General features: G+C 45.9%; 1 protein-coding gene across 1 annotated transcript in view; it reads right to left on the bottom strand.

Moving 5' to 3' along the window:
- The window catches only part of OTOA (otoancorin), a 66,054-nt gene extending 61,821 nt beyond the window's left edge, over positions 1-4,233 (bottom strand). The window contains exons 1-5 of the mRNA XM_032591623.1: positions 4,143-4,233; positions 3,525-3,553; positions 3,403-3,433; positions 3,259-3,286; positions 1,372-1,459 (exon numbers count right to left, since the gene is read on the bottom strand). Coding sequence (XP_032447514.1) covers positions 1,372-1,459; positions 3,259-3,286; positions 3,403-3,433; positions 3,525-3,553; positions 4,143-4,233 — 267 coding nt within the window. The remainder of the gene's footprint in view (positions 1-1,371; positions 1,460-3,258; positions 3,287-3,402; positions 3,434-3,524; positions 3,554-4,142) is intronic.
- Between the last annotated feature and the right edge of the window lie 9,951 nt (positions 4,234-14,184).

Below are 14,184 nucleotides of genomic sequence, written 5' to 3'. Positions count from 1 at the left end.
GCGTCTGACTTCAGCTCAGGTCATGATCTCACGGTTCGTGAGTCTGAGCCCCGCATCAGGCTCTGTGCTGACAGCTTAGAGCCTGGAGTCTGCTTCTGATTCTGTGTCTCCCTCTCTCTCTGCCCCTCCCCAACTTGTGCTCTGTCTCTCTCTCTCTCTCTCTCTCAAAAATAAACATTAAAAAAATTAAATAAATAAAAAGTGAAACAATAAAGACATCAGGACTTCATTCATCAATGACCAAACTTCTTTCCTAAATCAAATAGTTTTTGAATACCAAAAGAATATTTTCTCAATTTTCTGTGCTATTCACAGTATAATGGCAAAGATATGACATACCACACTGGGCTGATGCTCATGCTGATGAGGTATGCTGTCCAGTTTGCCACAGTCCCCACCATGCCCTACTGCTCTACAAATATCATTACCATCTATTAACATACCTGTGCTACTGTTTCTCTTACAATAGAGTTAAAAGGGAAGAAAAACATTTCTTGGACCCACGATCAAGAGACTGATAATTATGCCCAAAGATCCAGTCTCCTGTAATTCCATTTAGCAACAGAATCCCACAAGTTTTAGCTGACTACATGGCTTCTCAGAAAGGCCTCTCTTCTTACTTCTCTGCAATAACGCATGACTGTGGACTGTGAGCCCTACAGAATGTGAGCAGCACCAAGTGTGCAACTTGCAGCTCATGTCCTTGAAAGAGAAGATGCTTGCCCTTCACTTCCTCTTTCCCACCACCCCGCCTCCTAGGTCGGAGAATGGATGTGATGTTTCAGTCATGTGGGCAACAACTCCCTAGAGGATGACAAAGCAACAAGACAGAAGGAACCTGGGCCCCTGGATGGTCTTCTGAAATAGAGCTTCCTCTCCTCTCTGGATCTCCCACCTAGCTCTGAATTATAACACGAGATAGAAAGAAACTAAATTGGGGGTGCCTGACTGGCTCCGTAGAGCATGCAACTCCTGAGTTCAGGGTCATGAGTTCAAGCCCCGTGTTGCACGTAGAGATTACTTTTATAAGTACCGCGTGCTAACTGATTGCGCTACCAGAGTGCTGAGATTCCTTTTAAAAAATTAAATAAAAAAAAGAAACAAACAAAACTGTTCACGCTGCTAGAATCTGGGATCTCTTTGTTACAGTAGGTCCGCCCTACACCCTAGTACGCCAAGTCTCCATCAAAGGTGGAAGGGTGGAAAAACACAAAAGTTTCAAAACAACTGGACAGAACATGTTTCTTTGCAGAAGTGAAGACTATCTCCATACCTAGCCCACTTCTCCATCTTACCAGGCCCTTGAGTTTACAACTCCTGACTGAGCACTGAGAGGTGAATATATGATAGGGATGAGTCTCAGGTACGCACCTGCAGGCTGGGGATGGTGAAGGCAACATTCCGTGAATTCAGATACTCCAGGACTCTGTGGGACAGGTCCGCTGTCCACCCATGGGAGCTTCATTTGAAGACAGGCAGGAGAAGGTCACAATGATAGGTTCCCCTGATGAGCAGTTTCCCTACTTGCCAAGAGGCCAGGGGACCAGAGTTAAGAGAGGATGTGGGGAATGGGCCAGGAATGCTAGGAACTTTGTGTTTGGAGGAGGTAGGAGATTTGTTAACCTGGCACACTGGTGGGGGAGTTTCCAATTCTAAGAATCCTCCTGGATCCCATTCTCTCAAAGACAATTATCAATTTCTGAGCTATGTGCAATATTCTAATTCCCATAACATTCCACGTGTGTTATCTACACTCCAAAAAGACTCACTTGGAAAGATGTCCTTACTATATAAAACTTAAAGAGCAGAAACAGTGTATACCATGAGAGGTTGGAATAGCACAATTTAAGAGTGTGAGCTCAAAACTGGGACTTGAATCCTGGCTCTGTCACTTAATTGTGTGGTCTCAGGCAGTTTACTGAATTTTCCTTTGCCTCAGTTTCCCTTTCTATGCAATATAGATAAAAATAGTGAGGATTCTACTTGTTCACACATCTTAAGTGCTTAAAACAGTACCCAACACATAGAAAATGCATAATTTTGTTCATAACATCCAAAAATTGGAAATGACTCAAATGTCCAACAAGTAAAAGGTTACACAAATGTTTTAACATTTGTTAAATGTTATGGTACATCCAGGGACACCTGTGTGGCTTAGTCAGTTGGGCGTCCAACTTCAGCTCGGGTCATGATCTCACCGCTCGTGGGTTTGAGCCCCATGTTGGGCTCTGTGCTAACAGCTCAGAGCCCAGAGCCACCTTCTAATTCTGTGTGTCTGTCTGTCTCTCTCTCTCTTCCTCTCCCTCTCCCCCCTCTCACTCATGGTCTCTTTATCTCAAAAATAAATAAACGTTAAAAAAAATTTAGAAATGTTATGGTGCATCCATTCAATGGAGTGTCACCCAACCATATAAAAGGAATGAGCTGGACTTCAGCTTCCGGCTGTAATGGAGTCATGGGCAGCACATAAATCCTTCTGCCTTAAACAATTGGTAAATTTTTGTTATTAAATAAGTAGATGAATGAATAAGTGAATACAAAGATAGATAGATAGATAGATAGATAGATAGATAGATAGATAGATTTTAGCCTGAAAGAATATATCCAAAACTATCAACTAAAGTTAAAGCTACATTAGGAAGAAGAGTGTTTATGGGCACTCCTCCTCTTTAATATAATTGAGTGCTCCTGTCATGGGCTCCCGAGCCCCATTTCTTCTCCTTCACAGTACTCATCATATTAGAATTATCTGCTAATATTTGTCTTTTCACAACACTCTCTAGTGCCCTGCCCCACAACCTCAGTATCTAACACCAGCCCACATGCAGTATAAAACATGACAGGGCAATGCATCCTGGAGCCCCACTGCTGGATGTACAACTCAGCTCCACCACACTGCCCAGCTACGTGACCTTGATTCACCCTTCCTGTGCTTCCCTTTCACTGCTCTGTCCAATGAGAAACAACAGGACCCTCCCTGGGGGTGCTTGTGAGGATTGGACATGTTTCTATGCACAAACCACTAAGAATGTTGTTGCCACATAGTAAACCCTCAATAAAGGTTAGCACTTGTGCCAGAGCAGAGAGGAATAAAAGTTTGTGAAGAAAACGTATCTACTTTCAAACACCTGTGCACTGGTTGCTATGTTTTTTGTAATAAGTATGTAGGTATTACTTTTTACAATTAAGAGACTTCCATTTAAGAATTTTTATGAAGTATCTATTCCATCCCTTCCCCTCCCCTCTAGGGTGGGTTACCTTTGAAACTGTATGAGATCCAGTAAGGCTACATGGGAATAAAATGAAAAGACAGCTTTAAAAGAATCATTCCAGAGAGATCACAGGCACATTCTGTCTGAAATTTCTAGAAGCAGCAAAGTGGGGACAGAGTAGGGACATTACCATTCAGATAGCTTCCATCTATTATTTCTTCCTAAAAGGCAAAGAAATCATGTCAAGTAAAACACCCAAAGTTGGCAGTTCCAGTAAAGGAGAGTTTGATTCAAAGAAAACGGGATACTCACCGCCATTTTTTGCAACAGGGGATATAAATCTGTAAGAAAGCCATTGGAGGTATAACTAGAACTGAATGGTATAATCTTCAGAAATATAAACATGGGTTAGGAAAAGAGCCCCCCTCCCCAAAAAAAAGAGTCACTCATGAGGGAAAATTTTAGTGAATTTTAATTTTACCTGTGCCAATATATGCCCAGTGTGAGAAAACTCTGGTTTGATAAACCCTTTTAGGGGAGCCTGGGTGGCTCAGTCAGTTAAGCATCGGACTCTTGACTTCAGCTTAGGTCATGATCTCATGGTTCATGAGTTCGCGCCCTGAGTCGGGCTCTGAGCTATTAGTGCAGAGCCTGCTTGGGATTCTGTCTCCCTCTTTCCCTGACCCTCCCCTGCTTGCTCTCTATCTCTCTCTCTCTCTCAAAATAAAATATAAATAAACTTTAAAAAAAGAAAAACCCTTTTAGAATAATCCTGAAAATCCTACATATATATGTGGATGGACACACACTCACACATATGCACACTTCCCAAAACACTTCACAGTATCATGTACCTACGTTGATCTACCCCCACTACATTCCCTAAAATGTGTGGAAACTATGACAGATTGTTCCTCCCTCAGGACTTACCCTGCCTGGAATCTGGAACTCTATGACTTGCCATTCCATGGCTCAGAAAAAGGAACAGGAAAAGAATGTATGTCCTAGGTTCCCGGGACATCCTCCTGTAGTTAATGCAAGCACAGAGGTAATTCAGGTTTGTATTTTTTAAATATAATTAAGAATATTCAGAAGACAAAAGGGAAAAACAAATAGATCCAGAATCTCTTGAAGCTCTTTTTAACAAATTTTAGTCGGGGGCCGCCTGGGTAGCTCAGTAGGTTGAGTGTGCAACTTCAGCTCAGGTCATGATCTCAAAGTTTGTGAGTTCAGTTCGTGAGTTCAAGCCCCCCATCAGGCTCTCTGCTGTCAGTGCAGAGCCCACTTTGGATCCTCTATCCCCCTCTCTCTCCGTCCCTCCCCACTCTCAAAAAAACATTAAAATAATAGTAATAATATTAATTAATTAACTAATTTTAGGGGTGCCTGAGTGGCTCAGTCAGTTGGGCATCTGATTGTGTGTCTGATTGATTTTGGCTCAGGTCAGGATCTTGTACTTCATGGGTTTGAGCCCAGCGTAGACTCCACGCTGGCAGCAAGGAGCCTGCTTGGGATTCTCTCCCTCTCTCTCTCTGCCCCTCCCTCACTCACACTCTCTCAAAATAAATAAACTAAAATAAATAAAAATAAAATTTAAATTCCATGTACCTTGTTCCATCTAAACCCCTATGCTTGTTGAAGACATGATCATCTCTCTCCTTGAAGACAACAGTGGCCTGTTTATATTCTTATACCTGCTCCTTTCTCCTCGATCCAGCAGAGGAGTGGGCTCTGTTATATCTGACAAGGGGTTTATATCTAGACTATAAAGAAGAACTCTTACAATTCAGTAACTAGAAGATAAGCCAGAGGGAAAAGATACAAACCTAAACTTCATTTTAAACAACAACAACAACAACAGGCCAGTAAACTCATAAAAGATGATCAGCATCATTAGTTATCAGGAATATGTAAATTACATTCACAATTAGATACCACTACATAGGGGCGCCTGGCTGGATCAGTCAATAGAGCACGAGACGCCTGATCTCGGGGTTGTGAGTTCAAGCCCCATACTGGATGTAGAGATTGCTTAAAAACAAAATCTTAGGGGCTCCTAGGTGGCTCAGTTAGTTAAGCGACTGACTTCAGCCTGGGTCACGAACTCTCGGTTCGTGAGTTTGAGCCCCGTGCCTGGCTCCGTGTTGACAGCCCAGAGCCTGGAGCCTGCCTCAGATTCTGTGTCTCCCTCTCTCTGCCCCTCCCCTGCTTGAACTCTGTCTCCCTCTCTCTCTCTCTCTCTCTCTCTCTCTCTCTCAAAAATAAACATTAAAAAAATAAAATATCTCTTTAAAGATACCACTCCATACACTAGAACGGCTAAAAGTTTAAAAGACTGACAATACCAAGGGTCGATGATGATGGAGCAACCAGAACTCATGCACTGCTAACACAGCCACTTTGGAAAATTGTTCAGCAGTGTCTTATAAAGTTAAACATGCAATACTCTGATCCAGGAATTCCACTGCTAGGTATCTACCCAAGAGAAATTAAAACTTACATCTACACAAATACTTGTACAGTTTCATTCATAATAGCCAAAAACTGGAAGCAACCCAAATGTCCAAGCACAGGTGAAACTTTCAACAAATACCATTCAGTGGAAAATCACTCACCAATAAGTAGGAAGTTGGGACTTTTGCTCCCAGGTGGAAGTAATTGGCAGTAGATAAACCCTCCTGCCTTAAATATTCGAAAACCAATTAAAATAATGAAGCAAAGGTTTTCAGACATTGGCCAACAACAAGGGTGAGATCCTGAGAGAAGGGAAACTGAGATTATAAAAAAAAAAAAATCAGTCTCTGCCCTGTGTTCCTGGCACAGAGCTCCTAAAACCTTGGTAAATTCCTAAGTGGAAAAAGTAATAGTAGCATCTTTTGTTCCATTGAGGCACCTTTGGGTGGGCTCCTGGTTGGCTCCTGGCCAGGAACTGGTCACCAGAAAAAAAAACCAAGCCATGATTAGAAGCTTGGAATTTTCTAGCCCCACCCCCATCCTCCAGAGAAGAGAGAAGGGCTGAAAAGGGACTTAATAATTGATGGTGCCTATGTGAGGAAGCCTCCATAAGATCTCAACAGTAGAGGGTCTGGAAGCTTTGAGGTTGATGAACACATCCACACCAGGAGGGTGACACATCCCAACTCCACAGGGACAGAAGCTCTTGCTCTTGGGACCCTCCCAGACCTTGTCCTACATATCTCTTCATCTAGCTGTTTATCTGCATCCTTTGTCTGATCTTTCCATAAACTGGTGAAAGTCAGTGTTTCCCTGAGTTCTGTGAGCTGCTCTAGCAAACTGACCAAACCTGAGGAAGCAGCTGTGGGAACCTCCAATTTGTAGCTGTTCGAACAGGCTTAGTTAGGTTGGGACAGGACGCCTGGAGGCCAGCAACGAGGAAGTCCTGGCCAGCCATGGGGAAGGTCAGAGCCCCATCCAGGCAGCACTCCACAAGAAACCGGATCCAACCAGACAGGCCCAAGACGGCAGAAGCCATGACAGGAAACCCCTGGCCAAATTAGGAAGAAAAAGCGGGAAACCCTGCTTCCCACCCCAAGAAATGAATATGTCCCCTCCCCCACCACAAATTAGCAACTGCCAATTGAAGATAGAAACCCAACCCGCCAGCCGTACTGTTCTCTGAGCTTCCCAGCTCTCATTTCTCACGAGTGTGCTTTCGCCTTAATAAACTTTCCCGCTTGTGTTGCTCATCTGCCGTGCTGCGTGTCTGTCCCTGAATTCATTCTCATGACAAGAACAAGGACCTCTTTTTTTCTAAGCTTATTTGTTCATTTCGAGAGAGCGCGTGCATGCAAAAGTGGGGGAGGGACAGAGAGAGAGAGAATCCCAAGCAGGCTCTGAGCTGTTAGAATGAAGCCCTACCTGGGGCTCCATCTCAGGAACAATGACATCACGACCTGAGCCAAAATCAAGGGTCGGATGCTTAACCAACTGAGCCACCCAGGCATCCCCACAAGACTAGACCCAGGTCTGGCTGGGTTGACATCCCAGGGGCCCGGGGTCTCCCCAGTTCACCTGGCAATGTAGCCACATCACACAGAAGTTGTAGGTAACCTGGAGACCTACTATGTGCAGCTGGTATTGAAGTGGAACAGGAGGTGACCAGTCTTTTGGGACTGAGCCTTTAACCTGTGGGATAGGACTGTACCTCCAGGTGGATGGTGTCAGAACGGAGTTAAACTGCAGGACACCCAGCTGGCATTACGGAATCGCGTGGTGTAAGGAAAACGTCCGCATCTTTGGTGACCAGAAGCGTCAAAAGTGTTCGTGTCTCGTGCTTTGTGCGGGTGGTAAAGGAGACACTGGGTTTCAAAGACTCACAAGAAAAAGAACAAAGAAGGAGGTGGAGAACTGGGTTTCCCTACTCAGGAGTGAAAACTGAGGTTCCCCCTTATACAAACACAAACACGCTGGGCCCTCGAAGTGCTGCAGGCGGCTGCCTGGAGTCGACTTCCTTGAAATGGCTCCTAGTGCAGGAAAGGGGGCCACAGAGGACACTCCAAGGAGCGGGCAGGGGATGCGGGGCCTCCGATTACCTGGCACCAGCTCACAGGTCCACCGACAGTCATGTCATCTCTCAAATGATCCTCTCCAACAAGGGGTCACCAAACCACACCCCAATTCAAACAAGCTGCCTGGTTTTGCGTGGCTCACAAGCTAAAAGTGGCTTTTATATATATTTTTTAAATATTTATTTTTGAGACACAGAGAGAGAGCAAGAGGGGGAGAGGTAGAGGGGGGGTGGACAGAGGATGTGAAGCAGGCTCTATGCGGACAGCAGAGAGCCCCTATGTGGGCCTCAAACTCACAAACTGTGAGATCATGACCCAAGCTGAAGTTGGACACTTCACCTACTGAGCCACCCAGGCGCCCCTGGTGTTTGTATCTTTAAATAGTGTTTAAAAAAAACAAAAGAGGGGCACCTGGGTGGCTCAGTCAACTAAGCAATTGACTTCGGCTCAGGTCATGATCTCATGGTTTGTGGGTTCGAGCCCCACATCAGGTTCTGTGCTGACAGCTCGGAGCCTGGAGCCTCCTTCGGATTCTGTGTCTCCCTCTCTCTCTGCCCCTCCCCCACTTGTGCGCGCGCGCGCGCGCGCGCGCGCGCTCTCTCTCTCTCTCTCTCGAAAAATAAATAAAATGTAGGGGCGCCTGGGTGGCGCAGTCGGTTAAGCGTCCGACTTCAGCCAGGTCACGATCTCGCGGTCTGTGGGTTCCAGCCCCGCGTCGGGCTCTGGGCTGATGGCTCAGAGCCTGGAGCCTGTTTCCGATTCTGTGTCTCCCTCTCTCTCTGCCCCTCGCCCATTCATGCTCTGTCTCTCTCTGTCCCAAAAATAAATAAACGTTGAAAAAAAAAATTAAAAAAATAAATAAATAAATAAATAAAATGTAAAACAAAAATAAAAAAAAAAAAGCAATATTTCTTGACCCACGACAATTTCATGTGTGAAATTGAAATGCTAGCGTCCATAAGTAAAGTTTTATTGGAACAGGGTCATGTCCGTTCATTTCTGTATTGTCTACGGCCGCTTGCACACTGCCACAGAGACTGTGCGATCTACAAAGCCGAAAATATTTATTCTCTGTCCTATGCTGAAAAGTCTGCCAAGCCCGCTTTCAGAGCTACACACTTACATATTTACAGAAGAAATGTGGTGTTGGAGATGGCTTGAAAATAATAGGGGAGGAAGTAGGTGGGAGGTGGTTATGGGTTGCCAACTGAAGCTGAGTGATAAGTACATGAGGTTCGTTAAATTCTTATGTCTCCTTTTGTAGGTGTTTGAAATTTTCCATGTAAATGATTTTTTTAAATTTTTTTTTAACCTTTATTTACTTTTTTGAGACCAAGAGAGACAGAGCATGAACGGGGGAGGGTCAGAGAGAGGGAGACACAGAATCCGAAACAGGCTCCAGGCTCTGAGCTGTCGGCAGAGCCCAACGCAGGGCTCGAACTCACAGACTGTGAGATCACGACCTGAGCCGAAGTTGGACGCTCAACTGACTGAGCCACCCAGGCGCCCCCCGTGTAAATGATTTTTAAAAGAGAAAGCAACAGAGGAGACTGTGTGATTTTAGTGAAAGAAGGTGGAGAGCAGGGCGCCTGGGTGGCTCAGTCACTTAAGCCTCTGACTCTTGGTTTCAGCTCAGGGCATGGTTTGTGAGTTCCAGCCCCACATCAGGCTCTACTCTGATCCATGTGGAGCCTGCTTGGGATTCTCACTCTTCCCATCCCTCTGGAGCTCTCTGTCTCTCTTAAATAAATAAATAATTAATTAAAAAAAAAAAAAAGAGGGTGGACAGATGAGGGGGAAAGGGGAAGGAAGCTGATAGGATGGGCTGATAGGGTGGGCACCACAAGGAAAACAGGCGGGTCTTTCAGGTCAAGTGGAAGGAGGAGGGAGGACCACTCAAAACTTATAGGTCACATCAGATAAAAACTGGGAGCTGTGTTTTGCTTCATCTCACTCTCAGGCAACCCACACCCCAATTACAGGACACCATCTTCTTGGGGGTACTAACAGGAACTTGAAGGGAACCCCCATAATACACACCCACGGTTTCTTAAGATTATTTTATAGGCCCCCCAGCATTCTTTCATACAGATTTCCCTGGTATTATCTAGCTTTCTTGAGCAAACAGATTCTTTAACCCCCAAGGGCACTTCCACAACCAGCTCTGCAAACAATTATGCTCATTTTACCGCCCAGGGCAAAAACAAACTGAAACTTTTGAAACCTACAAACACCAGAAGGTGCAAACTGCCAACAGGTTTAGAGGAAAGAGGATCGCAAAGCACTTTGTAGACCTGTTCTGCCCCACCAATCCCACCCCCAAGGCTGGTACATTCAACTCTCATAATAACTCTTACTGGGTTTGGGTCTTTTGGGCTTTGGGGAAACTTTGGCCCTTTTTTCTCCCTTCCCTTTTGGTCAGCTGCCCTGGGGCATTGGCCTCATTCACAATTCTCCAGTTTCCCAGACAATGAGCCTTCTTGTGCTTATTGCCAGCATCTCCCTATTAACTCTACGGAGAGGTATATGATTACTGAAACAGATGCCCTGCTTTCTGCTGCACATAATGTCTTCGTTCCAAGGAAACCCCAGAGCATCACCAGTAGGGGATTTGGTTTTAATTAAAAGCTCTTTGGGCCATTCTCTTTCAGGAGGCTGGCCAAAAGGATTGAATGGAGTGTGCAGAGCAATAATGATTTGGGAGTTGATTGCTTTCTCCAAGGGCCCCTCCCCTTCCCCACCCACCCCCACCCCGACCCACCACTGCCCAGCCACCTGCAGACTGGTGGAAATCAGGCAGGCTAGGGCCGCCTTGGTGGAACCTATGAAAACAGCAACAATAACCACAAACCAGAAAGGAACACAGTTTCCCGAGAAACCACGAGGGAGAACTTAGATGAACAGGGAGACCAACCATCCTAGTTTCCCTGGACTGAGGGGTTTCCTGGGACACACAGTTCAGCTTTAAAACAGGAAAAGTTGTGGGGTGCCTGGGTGGCTCAGTCGGTTGAACATCCAACTTTGGCTCAGGTCATGATCCTGTGGTTCTGAGTTCAAGCCCCAGATCGTGCTTTCTGGGATCAGCCTGTTAGCACAGAGCCTCCTTGGGATCCTCTGTCCCCTTCTCTCTGCTCCTCCCCCGCTTGCACTCCCCCCCACCCCAAAAAAGATAAATAATAAAAAAAAACAGGATAAGTAGCAGGCAAAGCAGGATAAGCTGGTCACCCTACAGATGAGAAACATTTCATCCTCTATGAAACTTGCTGAAATGCTGGGAATTTCCCCCAATTTTGGCACATCCCATCCCAAACACAAACCAACAATTCACAATTATATGGAGTTTTACTGTCTGCAAAGCAGCCCGATGTAAGGTCTGCATCATGGGTGCATATATATGGGCCATACAGATACTAACTTGGAGATTTTCCAGCGGGAAAAAAAAAATCACGGTACAATTTTCATTGCTATTAATGCAAAGTGGGCGGACTTGTCTGGCTTGTAGAATAACAGGCTGATTGAACTGGATTTGGTGTTAGAATGGCCAGGCTCACAGCAGGCACACAAGTCAAAAGAGTGCTTACTTTCTGGACTAGAGGCATGGAGGCCTGAGCTCTTGCCCCAGCTCTGCCTTTGAGGGGAAGACTCTGGACAGACCTTCCCCTTCCTCTTTTAGTCTCAGGGGGACAAAATGGAAGGTTTGGGATTCTGAGATAAAAGGAGAGGAAGAAAAGTCTCACTGAGCACCTACCATGTGCCAGCATCACGCCAGACCCTCCCCTCCACTTACTCTCTCCATCGCACCGAAGGTTTACTTTCCTGGGTTTCACAAATGAGTTCATGGAAACACGAGGTCACACAATAAGCAGATAACAGAGAGGGAGTCCCAATGCGGGGCTGCCTGGCTAGTCATAATCCCAGCAACTACCGAATGAGAGAGAACTAAGTACGCGTAGCTCTAAATACCCGGTCTCACTGAATCCTTGCAGAACCTTTGAGGCAAATATTACCATTATCTCTGCTTCTCAGAGAAGGAAACTGGTTATAAGAAGTCAAACCACCGGCCCAAGGTCACACAGCTACTGAGTGCAAGGGTGGGTGCCCAAACCCAGAGCCCAGATCCCAAGCACTGACCAGCTCTGCCCCCCAGCCTCTCTGCTCAGCACCTGGAACCTAAAACTCCAGGTGGCCAGTGCCATCTCAAGGATAGGAGCTCCACTTTAATTTTGAACCACCCAATTTGTGCTCTTGAACAAAATCCTTAACCTCTCCGGGCTTGCATTTCCTCCTCTATACAATGGGGATGGCGAAAGTACCTCCCTCAGGAAGGCTGTTGTTAGCATTTGCAAAGTTCATCAATTGATTCAAAGCAGTACCTCCCTCAGGAAGGCTGTGTTAGCATTTGCAAAGTTCATCAATTGATACCAAGCAGTGTCGGTGTAGGTGCTATTTGCTTTGGGTGCATTTTCCCATTTCTTGCTCACAACAGCCAAGAGGTAAAATATGGAAAATACGTAAAGAATTGCCTTGTATAGGATACAAATGTGCTGTTTCGAAGAGACACATGCACCCCAATGTTTATAGCAGCACTATCAACAATACCCAAAGTATGGAAAGAGCCCAAATGTCCATCAATGGATGAATGGATAAAGAAGATGTATATATATACACACACACACAATGGAGTATTACTCAGCAATCCAAAAGAATGAAATCTTGCCATTTGCAACTACGTGGATGGAACTGGAGGGTATTATGCTAAGTGAAATTAGTCAGAGAAAGACAAATATCATATGACTTCACTCATATGACGACTTTAAGAGACAAAACAGATGAACATAAGGGAAGGGAAACAAAAATAATATAAAAACAGGGAGAAGTACAAAACAGAAGAGACTCATAAGTATGGAGAACAAACTGAGGGTTGCTGGAGGGGTTGTGGGAGGGGGGATGGGCTAAATGGGTAAGGGGCACTAAGGAATCTACTCCTGAAATCATTGTTGCACTATATACTAATTTGGATGTCAATTTAAAAAAAGTAAAATTAAAAAAAAAAAAAGAATAGCCTTGTATAGAAAATAGGTAAAGAACTGAGCCAGCACTGGCACATATAAACACTCAGTGAATAAGGGCTATTATTATTAGTGCTATTATTTTTGCAGCTGCTGTCATTATTACAAACGTTTCCATCATTGCTGTTCTTATTGCTATTATTAAGTGGGTTTGAATCCCTTTCCTGGAAGTTTACACACACAGACACACACACACACCCCATCAAGAGCCCTTAAAGGCTCTGTGTCTGCCCTTGGCTCGCTCTCCTTTCTCGCGGCCCCCACGGCTGCAACCCACCCCAGCCCCTTGCACCTTTTCTGCCCCTTCCCTGGGGAGGCCCCGTGGCGCGCCCCCGGCCCGCGAACGACCCCTGCGCCCCGGCCCGCCAAGCGCGCCTCACCTGCGGTGCCGGCTCCACCGCTGTGACTCGCGCGTGAGGGGCGAGGGGCGTGGCCACAGGGCTCACCAGGGGCGGGGGCGAGCGGTGGGGGCGGCGCCAATCTGCCGGGCTCGACCTCCACTCTCGCAGGGGAGAGTGGAAACGCCGCAGCCGCGGGGTCACAGCCGGCGCCTGGGGCTTTCTCTCCAGACTTCGGTGTGCCGCCTGAGGACGGGCGAAATGCACTCTGCCCCGCCCCTCTCTGAGATTGCAGCCAGGGAGGGAGGTTGAAAAGTTAAAGATAGAGCCACCAATTGCAACGTAGGGACTTTATTCGGATCCAGATGCAAACAGACCGTTAACAAATTATAAGACTGTCGGAGCAACGTGATCACTGGATACGTAAAGGCTACGTTTTTTAGTTGTGAGCATTGTAATGTGGTTCTCTTAAAAGTCCTTATGTTTTTGGGGGCGCCTGGGTGGCTCAGTCAGTTACGCATCTGACTTTGGCTCAGGGCATGATCTCCTGGTTAGTGGGTTCAAGCCCCATGTGGGGACTTGTGTGGATGGCTCAGAGCCTGGAGCAGGCTCGGATTTGGTGTCTCCCTCTCTCTTTGCCCCTCCCCTGCTCACACACACTCTGTCTCTCTCACTCTTTCAAAAGTAAATAAACATTAAAAAAAATTTTTTTTAATCCCATGGGGCACCCGGGTGGCTCAGTCGGTTAAGCACCTGACTTCGGCTCAGGTCATGATCGCACGGTTTGTGGGTTCCAGCTCTGTGTAGGGCTCTGTGCTGACAGCTCAGCGTCTGGAGCCTGCTTCGGATTCTGTGTCTCCCTCTCTCTGCCCCTTTCCCTGCTCGCGCGCTCTGTCTCTCAAAAAAAGTAAATGTTAAAAACATTTTTAAATGGGCATTAACAAAGACCATGTAATAGTAATTCAAGGAAATGATTTTATAATTAAAAAAAGCCAAATATTAAGTACCATGTGCATGCACTTTTATTAAAACTGGG

The sequence above is a fragment of the Lynx canadensis genome, chromosome E3 (genome assembly GCF_007474595.2).
Source record: "Lynx canadensis isolate LIC74 chromosome E3, mLynCan4.pri.v2, whole genome shotgun sequence".
NCBI classification, from domain to species: domain Eukaryota; kingdom Metazoa; phylum Chordata; class Mammalia; order Carnivora; family Felidae; genus Lynx; species Lynx canadensis.
Note: the sequence above shows the minus strand (reverse complement) of the source record. Positions and strands in the feature narration are given on the sequence as shown.